The following is an 18,219-nucleotide window of genomic DNA, read 5'->3' on the forward strand; positions in this document are numbered from 1 at the left end:
TATTGGCCTCAATTATTTAAGAATTTGCTTTTTTTCTTTCAATTTTGGCACCGAAATCTAGCATTGCATTTAAATGGCCCGGAGCAAAAGGGTTAAGCTCATGTCGAGTCCATTGTCGAATTGCCCCCCAGTGGGGAGTGGGCCCCACGTTGGGAAACACTGATCTAAAACGTTTTAGGACTCAATCTTAATGGTTCGAGAAAGCAACTTCAAATATTCTAATTCATAAGTGCAGACGATATTTTAAGCAACGAAATCAGACAAGAAAATACTGTATCTGAACTAACATACCTTTTTTCAACGGATTCGGATTTCTGACCCCCAAATACAGCTGCAATCTGGGTAATATGCTCCCATAGTTTGGACCTTGGTAAACAAAGAGGTAGGTATCCTTTAGCCAAGATTTGGGATACCTCAATGTTATTTTAACTTTTTGTGTACTTTACCATATCTGATGAAATTTTCAGGCGAATCGAAAAAATCTTGCGCACAATTATAAAATTCGTTTATTTTAAGAAGATCCCACACAAAAAATAAATTTTCGTGAATAATTATTTTTTTTTATTTTATTAAATAATAGTGGAAAATTTTTAAATTCTAAGTTGCACAGTCTTATGCGTCGTTTTAAAGTATTTGATTTTACATAGCAAAATGCAAAATTTGAGCAAAATTTGTTGAATGGGTTCTGAGAAATCGAATTTTAAAGATGCCGAATGTTTAAAATTTGATTTCTCAAGAACCATTCAACTGATTTAGCTTAAAATTTATATTTTTGTACTTTATATCGTACTTTGAAAAAACGCAAAAAAAACTGTATACCTTACAAATTTTTTTCGACTATTATTTATGAAGTATCAAAAAATAATAAATATTTACTAAAAATTATTTTTTCCATAGGATTATCTTTGTGTAAAAGCATTTTAAAATTGAGCCCAAATTTTTTTCAATTCGCTTAAAAAGTTCTCGAGATAAGGCAAAATACGTAAAAATTAAAATTAACATTACGAGGTTCAAATTTCGGATCGCTATCACCTAATCAAACTATGGAGACCATATTTCTCAGATTGCGATTATTCCCTATATTTTGGGGGTCAGAAATCCTAATCCGTTAAAAAAAGGTCTTTTTGCTCGGAGAAAGTACATCTTTGTGTCTGATTTCGTAACTTAAAATATAGTCTGCACTAATTAATTATCATAATTGAGATTACCCCCTCAAAGCATTAACAATGAGTCCTATAACGGGAAGATCCGATCATTACATCAAAAGTTATTCTGGGTTTTCCGTCTTTTTTTTTAAAGCATTGTACATGTTCTAACAATAGTTTATTTTATTTATACCTGTTTAGCATGATCTTAAAGCAAAAAATAACAAATTGCTAGTATTTTTCAACGTATGATAAATTAAATGAACCCAATGAAATATACTAAATTGAAATCAAAATGTTTTTTGTTCAATATTCTTACAACAAATCGCTCATGGGCTGCAATAGTGGCACAAGTCAAAAAACACGCGTTTTGGACTAAGAACAGGCGTAAATATGAAAATACTCATTCTTTCAGTAGCAATACTCATACATTACTTGAAGGTAATCTTCGTATAAGCAAAATAAAGCATTTCTTGTGCATTTTCTTTTGCATCGAAAACTTTAAACCCACTTATCTCAAAACATGATTTTTTGAGTTGTGCCGCTATTGCAGCCCATGAACAGCCATGATAGAACAGGTCCATACCGGCACAAGGCCTGACCGAAGGACCCGGTGAAACCCACCTTGGCATTCATTGAAATTCAAAATATTTACATCAAGTGGCAGCATCTTATCATTATACAGGTTTTTGATTGCATAAACATGATAGAGTTTTGCATATTTTAAACAATAAAAGAGGTTCTCTGGTGGCAACACCAGGCCAAAAGGCCCTTCTGCAATTATCAGCGTAATCTATCCGAACATTAAAATGAAGAATTTTTTTTAAAAAACAATTACACCACAAGATGATCCCTGAACTAGAGGAAATATACTGCTGATGAGCATAAAAGGACATAAGTCTAAGGAATGATCGTTTAAAAACGATAAGGTGGGAGATTAAAGAGCTAAAAGGTAACTAGAAGTTGATAGCTAAAAAGTAGCTAGGACTTAAATAGCTAAAAGACCAAAAAACGGTGGGAAGAAATTAGAACGGTAAACAGAGTAGAATAGTTAAAACAAGGAAATATCGTAAAAGTTGCAAAGCTAAAAGTAGAAGTATAAAATCGAAAGAGGATTAAAACCTTTAAAAAGATAAAATTATCAAAAGGGATAAAAATAGCCAAGTAAACAAAGCGTAAAATTTAAAAGTAAAGATAGAGGATAAAAGCGGGTATAAGTAGCAGGTAAATAATTTTGATATTTTTTTAATTATTTAATTGATATAAGAAAATACACTTACTACTCTTCCTCACTTGAGGGGCTAATTACACGTCCATAATATTTACACAAAAAATATCAATATTACATATTTAAAACTTTATATAATGTAAGATGCTCAACCTATTTCGATTGAGAAAACTGTGAATGAAATAATAGCACAATCTATTAACATTAATTTTGGGTAATATCACGAATCATTAAGTAAAAAGTCAAAAAGTTTTTAAGAGCTTCATATTTCGTTTTTCCAAATATGTAATTTGTACAGCTTTGAGGGTTTAAAAATGTTAAAATGTTAGCGTAATAACCAAAAAATAAAAATTTTGATATTATAGTAGCTTCAAATTTATATTATATAGAGTAGAAAATGATTTTTATTCAAATTCTGAACATCAGGATTTAGATGTAGCTTGTTGGCTGAATTCCCACAACTTTCTTGCCATTTCATCATCCTGAGCTCTTGCAGATGGCTCTATTCTTGTGCAGTTACTGAAATCAGACAATAAAAAAAACACTACAAATGATTTGCACAAATAATATACATTTAGGATAGAAAGGTTTGACTTGTAATTTAGTTAACAGCGAATATTCCCTGGCGAATTGACAGAGCTGAATAAAACCCTGTACGGATTTACTTTAAAACTTTCGCAACGAAAATATCTTCTCATATGGAAAGAATATTTTGTGACTGTATTGTAACTTTTTCAGAAAAAATTTCTTTTAGTGTGAAAAAAAAAACAATCTGACTACAGATATTCACATTAAATTTTACGGGTAAAACTTGTTCTTAAAGGGTTAAAAACCACTGAGATTACTGATTTACTCTATGACTTTTAAAGAAAAAATTGTTGTTTTATGGTATAAAACCGTTGAGGCTTCGGATTTACTTAGTAAGTTTTGCGGTTTCACACAACCGATGCAGTTGCCAATTTAAAACTTTAAATTTTGTTTCGATTTTTTTTCCTTTTGCAATATTTCGTTTATTAAATAAATATAAATCACCAAAAACACTTCGACTTCCATTCACTCCCCGTGTAGTTGGTAGCTGATGCACGTTAAAATTCTGTCGAGTCGCAAAGTCCTCCATGTTCCCATAACAAATCAATGCCTCTGGGGGTACTGGATTGGAGATCGATCGTTCTCTGATTCAGGTCAAAATTACAATCTGCGGATGAATAAATGGATGTATGAATGGATCCGCTTTATGAACAGGTGTGACGTATGATGTGGCAGAAGTCGAATTCTTGGCCATAGATGGCGCCACTGAAAAAACAAGAATCGCACACTCTGTCTTAAATTTGCTCGGTTTCACCAATCAGGCTTGCCCGTGTCGCAAGAACCAACCAGAACCAACCAGATTAAAGAAAACCTGCCTTGGAGCATCGGACGTGATTTTTATGAACGCTCGGCCACAGGGCCTTTCTCACTACATCCACTGACAGATCTACAAAGAATTGAACCAACCTGATTCGAAAAATTAGTTATGTTTGAACCTTGTTTTCTTTACAAAACTAACGTTGAAAGTAGTTACCAGGAAAGTAGTTGCCAGCTTACTACTATTTTTTATTCAAGGATCCCACTACCAGCAAAAAGTAAACGACCTGAGATAAATAAGATCTTTCACGACTTCTGAAAACTGCTTCGATATATCTTTAATTTGTGAATTACGAAATGATTCCCGAATTTTTTTTGCGTTCATATATCTGAAAGAATAATAATACATATTTATTGATAGCTTAAAATATCTAAACATATCTCACTTTTATTACCACAAAAATTTCCAGACCGTGGGAACCCTATTTTTGTATTGCACTATCCATTATACTACTTCTTTTAAAAAGTATAACACTACACTACAAACTACGAAAAAAAGTAGCGACCACTGCAGTTTCGCTACTTCTGACTACTGGCAAAACCACACACTATACAAATAACTGTTGCAAAACTACAGGAACACCAAGTCCTAGAATACGTACCAATAATAGTATCCAGACTGATTCTGTAATGACTCCTCAACAGCACAGTAGATGGATGTCTGGGCACCATTGCGAGCGTTCTTCCAGAACAGTTTACTACATCCTTCATAAAAGAGTCCAGAAAATTTGTTCAAAGAAGCGTCTATATGTCGCCCAATGCTTGTATAAACAGCGCCGGGATGGAGACAATATGTCGTTACTCCAGTACCTGCAGCATAAATTACAGGGAATTTGTGAAATTGTAAATATTTTCAAAATCCCTAAATAGAAAATCTGTGCACATTCGTGTCGCAAATGCATACTTAAGTTAGAAAGAACATAAATGCTTTTAAATTTGGAACAACTGTCATTGTCTGTAGCAACTATGGTCAAGCACTTAGCTCTGTTTTACAGGGATTTACTTTTTAACTGCCATGGAATGAATTCCAACGAAATTTTGACCCCCCGTCAAACAACGTGAATGGCATCCGAGTTTGTGCACCTTTTCTCAGAACTTCCACACCATAATCAACTAGGGGTCTTTCAAGCATACCATCAGATTTAAGGCCTGCTTAGACGATCCAATTTCTTGGACAGAGATTGATTGATATTGATGGAAACTTGTTTTGCTTTGAGCTTGGATCGTGTAAACCACCATCCAAGTACTTGGTCCAAGTTCTTGGACGATAGTAGAGCATGTTCTACTTTCCCTCCAAGTTTTTCCTCCCTTAACCAATCAGCTTCTTAAGTTTTGTGACGTCAACAAGCAGACATCAGATTGTGTCATTTTGTTGTTCGTTTTCATATAATTTAGTGAAAATAAGTTAATCTTTTACGGTATATTAGTGTTATTATGATTTTATTTGAATTTATTCAGTAATTTTAAAGTCATGTAAGTATGATTTTATAATGTTGAACATGAACAATGCGCATGCGCAAGTATTTCTTCTGACCAATCAGTGACATTCAAGAACTCGGATAGTGTCGACGAATCATCCAATTTTTTGGACAGAGAAATTCTACCAATTTCTCGGATTCAAGAGCTTGGACCGTGTAAACAGGCCTTAAATGTGTACACTAACCGGTTGTTTATTTTGCTCTCAACCAATGGCGTGGAAGACGCTAGTTGCGCTCTAAGCTATCATGGAGATTAATCAGAGCAAAGCAGGCAATAAAATCATTTTTAAAACATTTTTCCTAGAATAAAACTGAAAGGATTTTCTGACGCCTTTCAGTCTTACGGTACAAAAGAACAAGGATTTCACGAATTTAATCTCTTACTTGTTTCGATTCGTCTTCTAAAATGTTTTTCGTTTGATGGTCAACGTTTTGAAACATTTAACTTTTTTCTTAAGTATGAATTTACGTACTGTAATGTGCATATATTCTTCGATTTAATTCTTTTCAATGATAATTAGGGTGGTCATTACAGAACATCCTGTTTATCTCCGCATAAAGTGTTTCATTTAGTTTTCGACTATTAAAATTTAAACTATTAAAATACAACTATTTAAAATACACTAATTAATGAAGTTATTTATGATCTTATATCTAATTATTAGTTCAAAACGGTATTTAGAACAAAATGCTTTACCTTCTAATCTTTTTGCTAGTTCACGTGTAAACAGAATATTTGCCAACTTGCTTCGACAATATGCAGCAACAGGTTTATAATTATGATCCATATTGTTGTCATTGAAATTTATTTCTCCATCTTTAAACAAAAGTTAAAACACAATTATAATAAGAAATACTTTTAAAGGAACTTAAATACATTTAAAAAAAATTATAAAAACTATTACATTCTATATAAAAAAAAATATTTAATCCCGACAGATTAGGTGTCGTGATTATTGGGATGATCACTGAATCAATCCAATAGTCACAAATAATTACTATCCTAATCATAGGGTGATTTAAAATTATTACATTCTATAAAAAAATATTTAATCCTGACAAATGAGGTGTCGTGATTATTAGGAAGATCACTTAATCAATCCAATAGTCACAAATAATTACTATCCTAATCATAGGGTGATTAAAAATTATTACATTCTATAAAAAAAATTATTTAATCCCGACAAATAAGGTGTCGTGATTATTGGGATGATCACTTAATCAATCCAATAGTCACAAATAATTACTATCCTAATCATAGGGTGATTGTTTTTATAAATAAATTCTAATTTTTTGTCTTTATCCATACACTCACATTTTATTAAAAAACCTATCTCCTAACTTTCGTTGCAACATCGCAACACAACTCTTGATTTTCAAAAAATCTGTTTCTGTTTCCGCTTCTTGTTCGAACAAGCTTTCCTATGTTTCTTGAAAGAGTTTTAAGTTAAATAAATTTGAAATTATTAAGTTATAATCTTGAGTTAGGGAAACAAAAAACATAAAAATGAAATATTTCTACTTTCTTCCCTCTTGTATCTATCTACTCTTTTCTTTAGAATAAACTGAGAAATCTGAGTAATTAATTGAATAGATGCAAACTAAACTAACTAAATCGCGCTACATGAAAATCAATTTTACCATTTTTACAAAAGAATGATTTAATTTCAAAATTAACTAAGTGCATAAATTATACACTTAATATATTATCTCAGACTTAGGTAACTCTTAGGCATGCAACAGACGTAATAGCGAAAAAAATAAGTACAGGAACAAAGGTTAAAGCAATACAATTGGAAAACCACCGGATGGTACTGTTTGTCTAAGATAGGTACTCTGTCAGACATTCGTCTGTAGCTGTGGCGGTGACTATGGTAACGAGTTACGATTATTTTAAGTAGGGGTGCGGGGTCCCTCTTTAGGACTGGTTTCGGCGAGAGAAAAAGAGACCTCTTCATCGAAACTACTCTTCCTAAAATACCCTCTTCTTGTTTCCATAGCACCAGACTGCCGCAGACTTAGTGGCGGTCAGAGTACCTATCTTAGACAAACAGTACTCAGCATTGCAAATCGATTTTATTTACTTCGCAGACATGCTGGCGGTTGCGCCAAATACCAGCTGCAGTGTAGGCGTGTGCGCGTGTGCAGCGCCACCTATTTGGCTCCAAGTGGTTTGCGTCAGCGCCACCAAAATTTTTCGGAATATGTAGGTTACTCTGAGAGTGGCAAGAGATGTAAGGAAGAATAGGAAATATTTTTTGAATTGGCTTTTTGAAATATTTTGAAACGCTGTGCTTTTTCGTTGTTTTTTGTTTGAAGTAAATGGGTTTTTTTCGTGTCTGTTTTTAAAATGCTGTCAATCATATAGATATGATGCCTCCCACAATCACAGTCAATCCGGTTAGGAACGACACTGGCACTCAACAAATGGAGTACGATAATGTGGGGGTGGAGTTATTAACCATGCCAACCGTCATCTATCAAAAGGTCTCTCGTGATTGAATCAAGTTAGCATGTCTTATATACCAGTGAATTGATGCTTAGTTTTCGTAGTGGTAGTTACGCCACAATACTCCCCCACCAGGATATTATCGGGGATAGAATTCGATGAACGGATACCACTAGTTGCTGTACTTGTGACAGACCGACTCTGTTTGTTGAGTGCTGAATGTGAGAGGTGTATTAACATCACGTCGTAGCTTTCGTTGTTGCTTCTGTGTTGCATTTTTCAGTCACAAGTAGCAAGTCAACTGTGCAATGTGGACAATCCATCGAAGTAGGGGTTACCGTCAAGTTATTTGCGAAGTGGACGTTACTGCGTGTTCAAATCACGTCCGGGTCACCAATGTGGGGACGGAGTTATCGACCATGCCAACCGTCATCTATCGAAAGGTACCTCGTGATTGAATCAAGTTAGCATGTCTTATATACCAGTGAATTGATGTTTAATTTTCGTAGTGGTAGTTACGCCACACCGTCACTAAAGATAGAACCGTAGTAGTCCTAAACAGTGACAATTCAACAGGAAAGAAGGTACTCAAAAATATATATAATGATAGTTCTCAGTCATTTACTATATAGCTTCTTGTACAGTTTGACTTCGACTCCAATAATATTACTATTTTGATAATAAAATGCGCTATTTGTCATAATATATGGAATTTTTGCGATAAGCTTTCAAGTATTTTACTCGTGTCTTTAATTATAATTTATTCTTTTTCTTCCGACAATTAAATAGGACTAAGACCGGTATGGTATATATATCGAAAAAATATATGGTATATATCGGCATGGTATATCATCACACACATAGTCAGTTTTATTATTTGGCCATTAAAATATCAGCTGAATCATTAATTATGTAATATCATTCTGACAATATTATCTTTTTAAACTTTTATTAGATAAGGTAAATAATTGTAATTTTGATTATGGAGCTTAATTTATCTTAAAAGTGAATTTATTTTTAGAGTTATCATGTCAAGTTTCCGACAAAATGAAGGTTCATTTTTTAAACCAATCTCAATGCATATGCTGCAAATAAAAAAGATTTAATTATCTTAATGACTAGAAACATTACGATATATGTACTAGTCGTAAAAACTAAGCTCCTTGCTTTTAACACTGAATCAAAGCACAAAATGAGGCAATACAGAGATAAGTACTAAATTCTATATAGTAAAACTCCTTAGTATTGTTTCAATATAGGTAATTTATAAATTTTTTCTGGACTTTTCATTAGATAACAGAATAATACCCAATACACGAAAAATCTTATTGTTAAAATTGAAATTATTATGTTTTGTTTTTACAAAAATACTCTCCTTAATTCTTTAAAAAGGTGACTTATCATGATATTAATTCGATTTGGAAGCAAAGCTGTTAGGCTTACTTATGTGAAGAATGGAAGAGACGTTGATAATTCTAGCTGGAGCAGAAGCTTTAAGACGTTCCAGTAAAAGGTTTGTCAACAGGAAATGCCCTAAATGATTCACACCAAATTGTAACTCGAATCCATCTTCAGTAAGGGATTTAGGACAGCTTGCTACTCCTGTAAATAACATAAGCAATTACGACTAAAATGGGTGTTCTATATTTTAAAAAAGAATCAAAATAAATCTGGATTCAGTGATAGAATTCAGCTGGTGCACTAGTGCTTTAAATTTACTTGGCAGTGAACCTGATTTTAAAGTGTTCGAAGTTTGAAAACAGTGTTTAAAAATGTTAAGATTATAAGAAAATCAAAATCACTTGCAGTTAAATATATAAAGAGAGAAAATTTCAAAATTACTAAAACATATAAATAAAAATATCAAATGAAAAATCATGTTTTCGAATGGAAAACGCTACTACTCTTCCTGAATGCTGAACTCAATAACAATTACAATATTTTCTAGAAATAAAGATAACTCATCTTTGAAAGGAAATTGGGATGCTACTATTGATGTAAACTTGACATCAAGCCAAAAAGTTACAAATTTCCTATGGAGTTACTAACTTCTTAGTCAAGTCATTGAAAAATTGAAGGAAAAAATCTTCCCTGAAGATAAATGCTACTAATCTTCCTGAATGAAACAGTAACAATAACAGTTTCAATATTTTCCATAAAATAAAATCAATTATCTGCCTTTAAATTACTATTCGTTGAAAGAAAATTGAGTTGTGACAATTGATGTAAACTTTCTGCCTTGATAATTGCTATTCGCCGAAGGAAAATTGGGTTGTGATAATCGATGTAAGCTTGCAATGTTCTGCCTTGATAATTGCTATTCGTTGATGGAAAATTGGGTTGTGACAATTGAAGTAAAGTTACAATGGTCTGTTTTGATAATTGCTACTCGTTGAAGGAAAATTGAGTGGTGACAATTGATGTAAACTTACAATGTTCTGTCTTGATAATTGCTATTCGTTGAAGGAAAATTGGGTGGTGACAATTGATGTAAACTTACAATGTTCTGCCTTGATAATTACTATTCCTTGAAAGAAAATTGGGTTGTGTCTATTGATGTAAACTTACAATGTTCTGCCTTGATAATTACTATTCCTTGAAAGAAAATTGAGTTGTGACAATTGATGCAAGCTTACAATGTTCTGCCTTGATAATTGCTATTCGTTGAAGGAAAATTAGGTTATGACAATCGATGTAAACTTGCAATGTTCTGCCTTGATAATTGCTATTCGTTGAAGGAAAATTGAGTGGTGACAATTGATGTAAACTTACAATGTTCTGTCTTGATAATTGCTATTCGTTGAAGGAAAGTTGGGTTCTGACAATTGATGTAAACTTACAATGTTCTGCCTTGATAATTACTATTCATTGAAATTACTATTTAATTACTATTCTACTTATAATTACTATTTCCTGATGTGCCCCTAAATGTTGCTTTTTCCTTTATGCACAGGAACCGCACCAAGTCTAAGGAGACAAGTTTACATTATGTCTATCGAAGCTAGTATTCTTCTCTTATGTATAAGTAATATGTGCTAAGGGAAGTGAATGAGAACTTTAATTCAAAAATTGCAAATTATGAAAGGATAGTTTCACGCAACCGTAAAGCACCGTATAGGTTATATAATAAGATTTAATCTATTTTTACACACAAATATTGTGGGTAAAAAATATCTGTGTTTCACAATGTTTCACTTATTTTAATGATTATAGTACCTAGAGCTAAAATGATCTCAATTATCTGTTTCTGTTCGAATTCTTAAAATCACAGTAATACAAATTTCACTTTAAAAATACAAATAAAATAGATTATGTATGGTTTTAACTGATCAATCTAATGAGGACTTATAAAATCTTGAAATTTTTCTTTTCAAAAATCAAATTTCGCTTGTTGATGTTCAAGTTGTTGATTTTCGAGCCAAGAAACTATTACCATTTTTACAGATAGCGTTTGACAGTTATACTTAACTTTCTGTCCTAAAGTTCGTAGTTAGAGTTCAGCAACATTATCTTATTTACTTGTAATAAATACTTATTATTTTATTACACGGCAAAATATGAACTTTTTTTTCTTCTTCAAAACTTTGAAGTGATTTATTCACAATTATCTGAAAAATTCGAGTAATTAAACATAATTTAATAGCCAGTTGAACTGAAATTTTAAAACTACTTTACAAAAAGCAATTGATGTAAAAATTGATGTCCGTTGTGTCCTGTCATTCGAGCAGACACAGTAATTTTTAGAAAAATAAACAAGTTTCCAGCTTTTTAATCCTTCCCCCGAAATAAAGGATATTGATCAAAGCATTTTTTTTAAAGACTTTATTAGTAAGAGTAGACCTTAAAACTGCAATTAGCTATATAAAATTTAATAAAATAACTAACTTTATAAAAAAGCGATATTTGTAAGGCTTGCACTTTTACATTCCTTAGTCTACATCTTTAACATTATTTTAATCTCCTGCTATTGACCGTTAAATAATATTCCAAGTTCTTTTTTTATATATTTGGTGACATTCTAGAACTCTGTAACCTTTTTAAAGATAAGTTTCCTTGTTTTTTTATTTTAACAGCCGTTAGTGAACGTTCGTTCTTAGTCTTATTAGAAGATGCCGAAAGTGTTGCTCATTTATCATCACCCAGTGGGCACCTGTGAACCAAAGTTACGGAGGCGAGTAACATTACCCATGCCACACTACCACAGATACCAGTTCATAAGGTGGGCCACATTCACACATCGCACAACAGAAGACAACGCACAGAGAAACATCCATGCCCTAAACGGGATCGAGCCCGCAACCATTGCCTTCGCTGTCAGGCACGCTAACCACTAGGCCACCTAGCCAGCTTACAGATGCGTGACACGTTTTCAAAAAAAGTGGAAAAAAAGTCTGAATATTGCTTTTTTTTCGGGGGGGGGGATCAATTTTTTTGTATTATGTATGTTTCTGAAGTAACAGCATATGCAATTGAAGTTCATGAGTAAATTTCATTAAATGAAAATCGAATATTCATATGTATTACAGCAGGGAAAAAACAAAATTCTTTACCTGCGTTATTAATCAGAATATGAATACGTTGTTCCGTTTGTAATATCTTCTCAGCAAACTTTCGAATGGAAGCAAAGGAAGACAAATCGAGTTGTCTAACTTGAACTGCAGCTGAAGGCTTTTTTTCTTGGATGTCTTTAGCCGCTTCTTCGCCTTTTTTTGTGTCACGACATGCAATAATCACTCTTGCACCTGAAAGTGTCAGTGTTATATATACTCAAAAGAGATTCACCAAAGTGTTTCATTTTCTATAAATATTTTTTATTGAATTCGGCAGTATTGTTGCATTTAATATTAGCAAAACATTATGATAGCAATTACTTATTGAGCTTTCCAAATAAATGACCATATAAGAGGAAACTTTATGCAACAACATTCCATTCTAAGGAATGCTAAATTTTCATACTAATATTCCATTTTTGAAAAAAGCGGGCAAGTATATTGATGCTGACAAATATCTAAAATGATATTTTATAAATAGCTTTATAAGAATCAGAAAGACATAAAAAAATGTCACACAACAAAAGTACGAGCGGAAATAATGTGTTAATTACGTAAAGTTTGAAGGCTAATAACCGGAAAAAGTCTAACTTATTTTTACAAAGAGAAAGATGCAAAGTTATCATATCTTTGCTTGCGATCTCCGAGATCTGTGGACACAGTGACGTCATGAGGAGGGAAATCGTAGCTTCAGCTCTAAGAGCGGAGTGAACTAGCAGGGTCACCGAGCAACAAATATCGAAAGAAATTGATTCAGTCCAATAGCGAGTTTTCCTAGATACGCTATTGGACATCCACGGTTAATCCAATAGCGTATCAAGGAAAACTCGGGTCCACTTACTGATAAACATGAAGTTACAAATTTGATTTATTTATTTGTCAAATGCCAGTTACATTAGCCGTTAGGCCATTAAACTACTTGCTTGCCAATAGCGTTGAAATTGTTATACGAATTTGATTAACGGCCAAAGATGAGGGTGCACAAGGGAGTAGAAAATTACTTCTTGTTTAAACGATGTCTCGGGTGTGGGGCTCATGAACTAGCTACAGTTCGACCTTCAAAAAATATGTGAGGTTCGACAATGTAATGGTACACTTTATTGATGGCTGTTATTATGCATAAGTGTACGATTTCTTTAAACACAGATTTCTCAGGAACTATTAGACCGATTTCGTTCATATTTTGTATTTTGCCTTCTGAATATACTTTCTTTATAATGGAGTAGAAGTTATATCCCTCATAATTCGAAAATTTTTTCGACTTCTATTAAATAAATAAAGTAATAAATAATTATTAGAAATTATTTTTGCATGACATTATCAAATTTTCTAATTTCGTGCAAAAATATTTCAGTTCGCTTAAAGATTTCTGTAAATATGACAAAAGGTGAAATTAATAATAAATTATTCATATTCGGGACCGATCTCGCCACCAAACTATTTTGACCATATTTCGCAGATTGCTGTATTTTTCTATATTTAGAGAGTGTGGAATAAAATATGTTAATAAAAAGGTATGTTTAATCAGAAAAAGTTTTGTGTCTGCTTTTGTAACTTAAAATATTGCCTGCTCTAATTAATTATCATATTTAAAGTCATCCCCTCGAACAATTAAAATTGAGTCCTCGTACGTGAAAATCTGATCCTTTGATTAATCAAAAGTTATTCAGCATTATTAATTTTTTTTTTGCGCTGTACATCGGGTTCATCACTTTGTCCTGCTAAAAAGATGGTATGAGCGGGTGAAATTTTTTATGGCTAATTCTATTTCACCGCCATTGATGTTTTAAAATTTAAAGTTTAGAGAAAATTGAGCTTACCTTGAGTAAATAACATAGTTTCATAAACTGAAAAAATGTCTACAAACTATCAAAATGTTAATGAATTATTTATAGATATTGATTATAATAGATTAATTTTCTATTCCTATGTAGTGCTTTTATAATTTGTTAGAAATTCTTTTTTCAGTCTTTGAAACGTCATGGTTCCCTCTAAGATTACGGGGGCTCACTTTTTTTAATACTGAAAATTTTAAATTATTTACTAAGGTAAACGAAAATTTTCCACTAAAGAATTTCTTCCGCGGAATAACGTCTTTATATGTCTCTGCAATTCCCCCACGGGAGTTTTTGCTGCTCCTAAATTGATGAGCAGAATTTTGAATTATAGAATACTCGACAGTATATAGCTGAATAATAGAATACTCTTCTTTTTCAGTACAGATTCACTTTTATCAATTTTGTAACTTGTGATGCCTATTATAATTTTTTTAAATTTTAATTTGAAACTTTTTTCTAAAATTTAAATTGCATTCATTAAATGTACGTTAGTTTACAATTCAAATGCATAAATTTGAATAATGACATGAATTTTCTCATACCTCTTTTGGAGAGATCCAAAGCGGTTTCTTTCCCAATACCAGTATTTCCACCTGTGATTATAACAGTTTTGTTTCGCAAGGAAGCATTACTTTGACATGTATTAGTGATAAATAAGTCCTTTAAATAAACCAAAACACTGTATACAGCTGTGGGAAAAAAATTTACATTTAAATGTTATTTTGTAACTATTAAATGAAGAATATCTTACTATAATGTTAAAATTGAACGAAGTGATAACATATTAAAGTATTTTTATTGGATAAGCAAATCACTTTATGACCTCAGTCAGACTAGATGCATGAGCAATTTTGGAAAGTTTTAGACAAATGGTGATAAGGCCACATTAATAATTTCTTGCAGGGCACTTGTGTTTTGTTTTTACACACAAAACTTAAAAAAAATTATGTAAATGATTTTGTTTTATCATTTATTAAATAAAATTATGAATTAGTTTTCATTAATTTATTATCAATAAAAAAAATTAATCAAGTTTAATTTTTTATTAATAAAAAATTAATTATAATAATTTATTTTTAATAAAAATGAATGAATTATTTTTGCTATTAAACATTAACGAATTTTCATTATTTAATATTAATAAAAATTAATTAATTAATAAAAAATTTCAAATTAATAATTTAACTGAAAAAAAAACTCTTATCGAAATCTTCCGAACCATTGTTGAGAAAGTTAAGTTGAAAAATTGTTTACTCCTATCTTCTTCCACCAAGCAAATCAGAGTTTTATCTCCCAACATGAACTTAAATGTGGCGACCACAATATCATTGTTAAATCAAAAAGAGTGCTATTAATGATTTTTAAAGAGCTCAAAATTATTAGTAATTAATAACATTTCTTAAAAATTGGACTTTTGTTTTTTAAATAAAATTTTTCAACTCATTTTTAGCTTGTACCTAACTTTATCTTAAGTTTTCTTTTTTTAAATTTTTTTTTTTCATTTAGCTTGTTAAACAAATCAATATCAATGTGTTATACTGATATATAGTATACAGTTTGTCTACGGTAAAAACTCCCCTCACCGCAAAGTCTGAGGCCGTCTGGTTATGGAAACAAGAATAGCGCATTTCAGGGAGGGTAGCTTCTCTTCACTCTAGGGCTAACACAATAGATCGAAGTCCCTTTCTCTTGCCGATCTGAGCCAAAACCTGTCTTAAGCAATGACCCCACACCCCTACTTGAAATAGTTATATCTCGTTACCATAGTCACCGCCATGGCTCCAGACGAATAGCTAGGGGAGTTCTTACTTAAGACAAACTATAATAAATAACTACTTCCTTATTGTTGAAATGTTTAATAGATTGGTGGTTTGAAACTACTATGGTCGTTACTTCTTTTCGTAGAAGTGGTGTAGCAGTGTAGTACAACTACTTTTACGTTTTGTAACTTGGCAACTACTTTTAACGTTTTTTAAATAAAGAAACAAGGTTCAAACGTAAAGAGGTTTTTGGTATCTGATTAGTACAAATCTTCGTGAGTCTATCAATGGACCCAATGAGAATGCCCCTGTGGTCGAGAGTTAATAAGAATTACATCTTAGCAGAGCAGCAAGTTTTTTTCGTTAATCTAGGCATCATAATGACTAATACTTAGACCAGCCATTAGACATCACTTAGGCCATACCTTCAAATGCAAATATATACTCATGAAACTCTAGGACACCAATTAAAATGCTAGTACAATGGAAGAGAACGTATATTTTCTATTATTTTTCGATTAAACAGTGGTGGTTTAGGATATAGAGAGCTTGCCTCCCAATGCGGTGAACCGGGTTCGAATCCCGGCTATGGCAGGTTGATTCGAATTCCGCAACCGGCTCGCTCCAACCACAGCGCTGACGAAAAATATCCTCAGTAGTAGACGGATCCTGGGTTAGTCCCTTTGTCGACGGGCTAACTGTGGGAGGTTCACGTGGTCTTCCTTTCCATGTAACGCAAACGCGGGTTAGCTCCATCAAATAGTCCTCCACGAAGGCAAAGTTTCCCCAATGCTTGATCCAGGAGTTCCCTTGTCTTCTGGATTGGGTTCAAAATTACAAGGCAACGGAGTTGAACATTAGTAGCCGTAAACTCTAAATTGGATCGGATGTTCAACGACGGTTACAAAATAAAATAATGTTATTTTCGATGAACTTTATTTCCTAGACGAAAAAAAAAGAGTATTATGCACTTAAATCGCAAATATTAGATAACTTAGCATCATTTCCAAAATCGAATTTTTGCTGTCAAGAAGTTGAAGATTAAAAGAACAAATTTCGTAACATATAGTTTGGAATAACAAACTGGTTCATGTAAACATAAAAAAAACATTTCTTAATAATTTCTCAAGTTTAAGTAATTAGCTTCGCGTACAATCTTCATTTAATAACATTCAACCACTCCAATAATGAAAGTCATTAGCAAAATATAGATAGACACTTACTTGTCATTCTTATTTCATCAAAGCATAGAATAACAATGCTTATAAGAAAAAGTTCAAGTCCAAGAACCAATCGACAGCATTTAGAAATGTACAAAATCGCCGTTAGATCACTGAGTACGTACGTAATTTACTTAATACGGACGTACTAAGTAAATCGCTAAGTACGATCGCTTCCTTTTTACATAATATTATATAAAAAGGATAATATTTTTTAATACTATGCTCATTCAAGGAAAAGATAGGACATTAAGAAATATTTTAATTTTGATTAATGAAATCAACTATCGAAGAAGACCTATCATTTTTGATGCTGTTAGTTAATTATTCTGTTTTGGTACATTTGTTGGGGGAGAAAAAATTAAATAAAAAGAGGGGAATTAAATAGTCTGACACAGTCTTCCATTGTTGTCGATGCATTTTTATTGGTCGGAAAATAACAGGGTATGATCCTGTATTTCCTCCTTGATTTAAATTTTTACATTTTCTTAGCTGTCATCTATAAAATAATTTAAGTCATTAAGGTATTGTTTTCCTATAAAATATGTAATTTATCCCTAATTTAAAGGCAATTACCTGCAATATTTATTCTTATTATTCTATTGCTATTATTCCGTTTTTTTTTAAATCTAAGTCCTTTCTAACTTAAGAGTTTAAAACTGAAAGAGTATGAAACGTGTTTTTATTATTATTACCTTATCAAGCCACATTTTAGGATATATTTATTTAAATCGATGTCTAAACTTATCAACCGTGTCACAATTGTTATTTTATAGTACAAATTACTATAATATACTATTACAAATTGTAGTTGGAGAGATTAGTTAAATGGTTAAAAACCTAGCGATCAGTTTCATGCTCATTACATTTTATATTTATTTAAATCGATGTCTAAACATATTAACCGTGCTACAATTATTATCCTATCGCACAAATTACTATAATATACTATTCCAAATTATAGTTGGAGAGATTAGTTAAATGGTTAAGAACCTTACGACCAGTTTCATGCTTTTATTTTTAGTTTCATGCTCATTACATTTTATATTTATTTAAATCGATGTCTAAACTTATTAACTGTGCTACAATTATTATTTTATCGTACAAATTACTATAATATACTATTACAAATTATAGTAGGAAAGGT

General features: G+C 31.9%; 1 protein-coding gene across 1 annotated transcript; it reads right to left on the bottom strand.

The window, feature by feature from the left end:
- Window positions 1–1,429: 1,429 nt before the first annotated feature.
- On the bottom strand, window positions 1,430–17,212 carry LOC147804042 (retinol dehydrogenase 12-like). The gene is made up of 7 exons (XM_087151739.1): window positions 17,076–17,212; window positions 14,635–14,781; window positions 12,255–12,446; window positions 9,148–9,306; window positions 5,953–6,072; window positions 4,380–4,587; window positions 1,430–2,892 (listed from the first exon to the last, which is right to left on the bottom strand). The coding sequence occupies exons 1-7, from the start codon at window positions 17,080–17,082 to the stop codon at window positions 2,796–2,798; spliced, it is 930 nt and encodes a 309-aa protein (XP_087007865.1). The 5' UTR covers window positions 17,083–17,212; the 3' UTR covers window positions 1,430–2,795.
- Between the last annotated feature and the right edge of the window lie 1,007 nt (window positions 17,213–18,219).

The sequence above is a fragment of the Parasteatoda tepidariorum genome, chromosome 9 (genome assembly GCF_982258835.1).
Source record: "Parasteatoda tepidariorum strain Cologne lab strain chromosome 9, Ptep-v5.0, whole genome shotgun sequence".
NCBI classification, from domain to species: domain Eukaryota; kingdom Metazoa; phylum Arthropoda; class Arachnida; order Araneae; family Theridiidae; genus Parasteatoda; species Parasteatoda tepidariorum.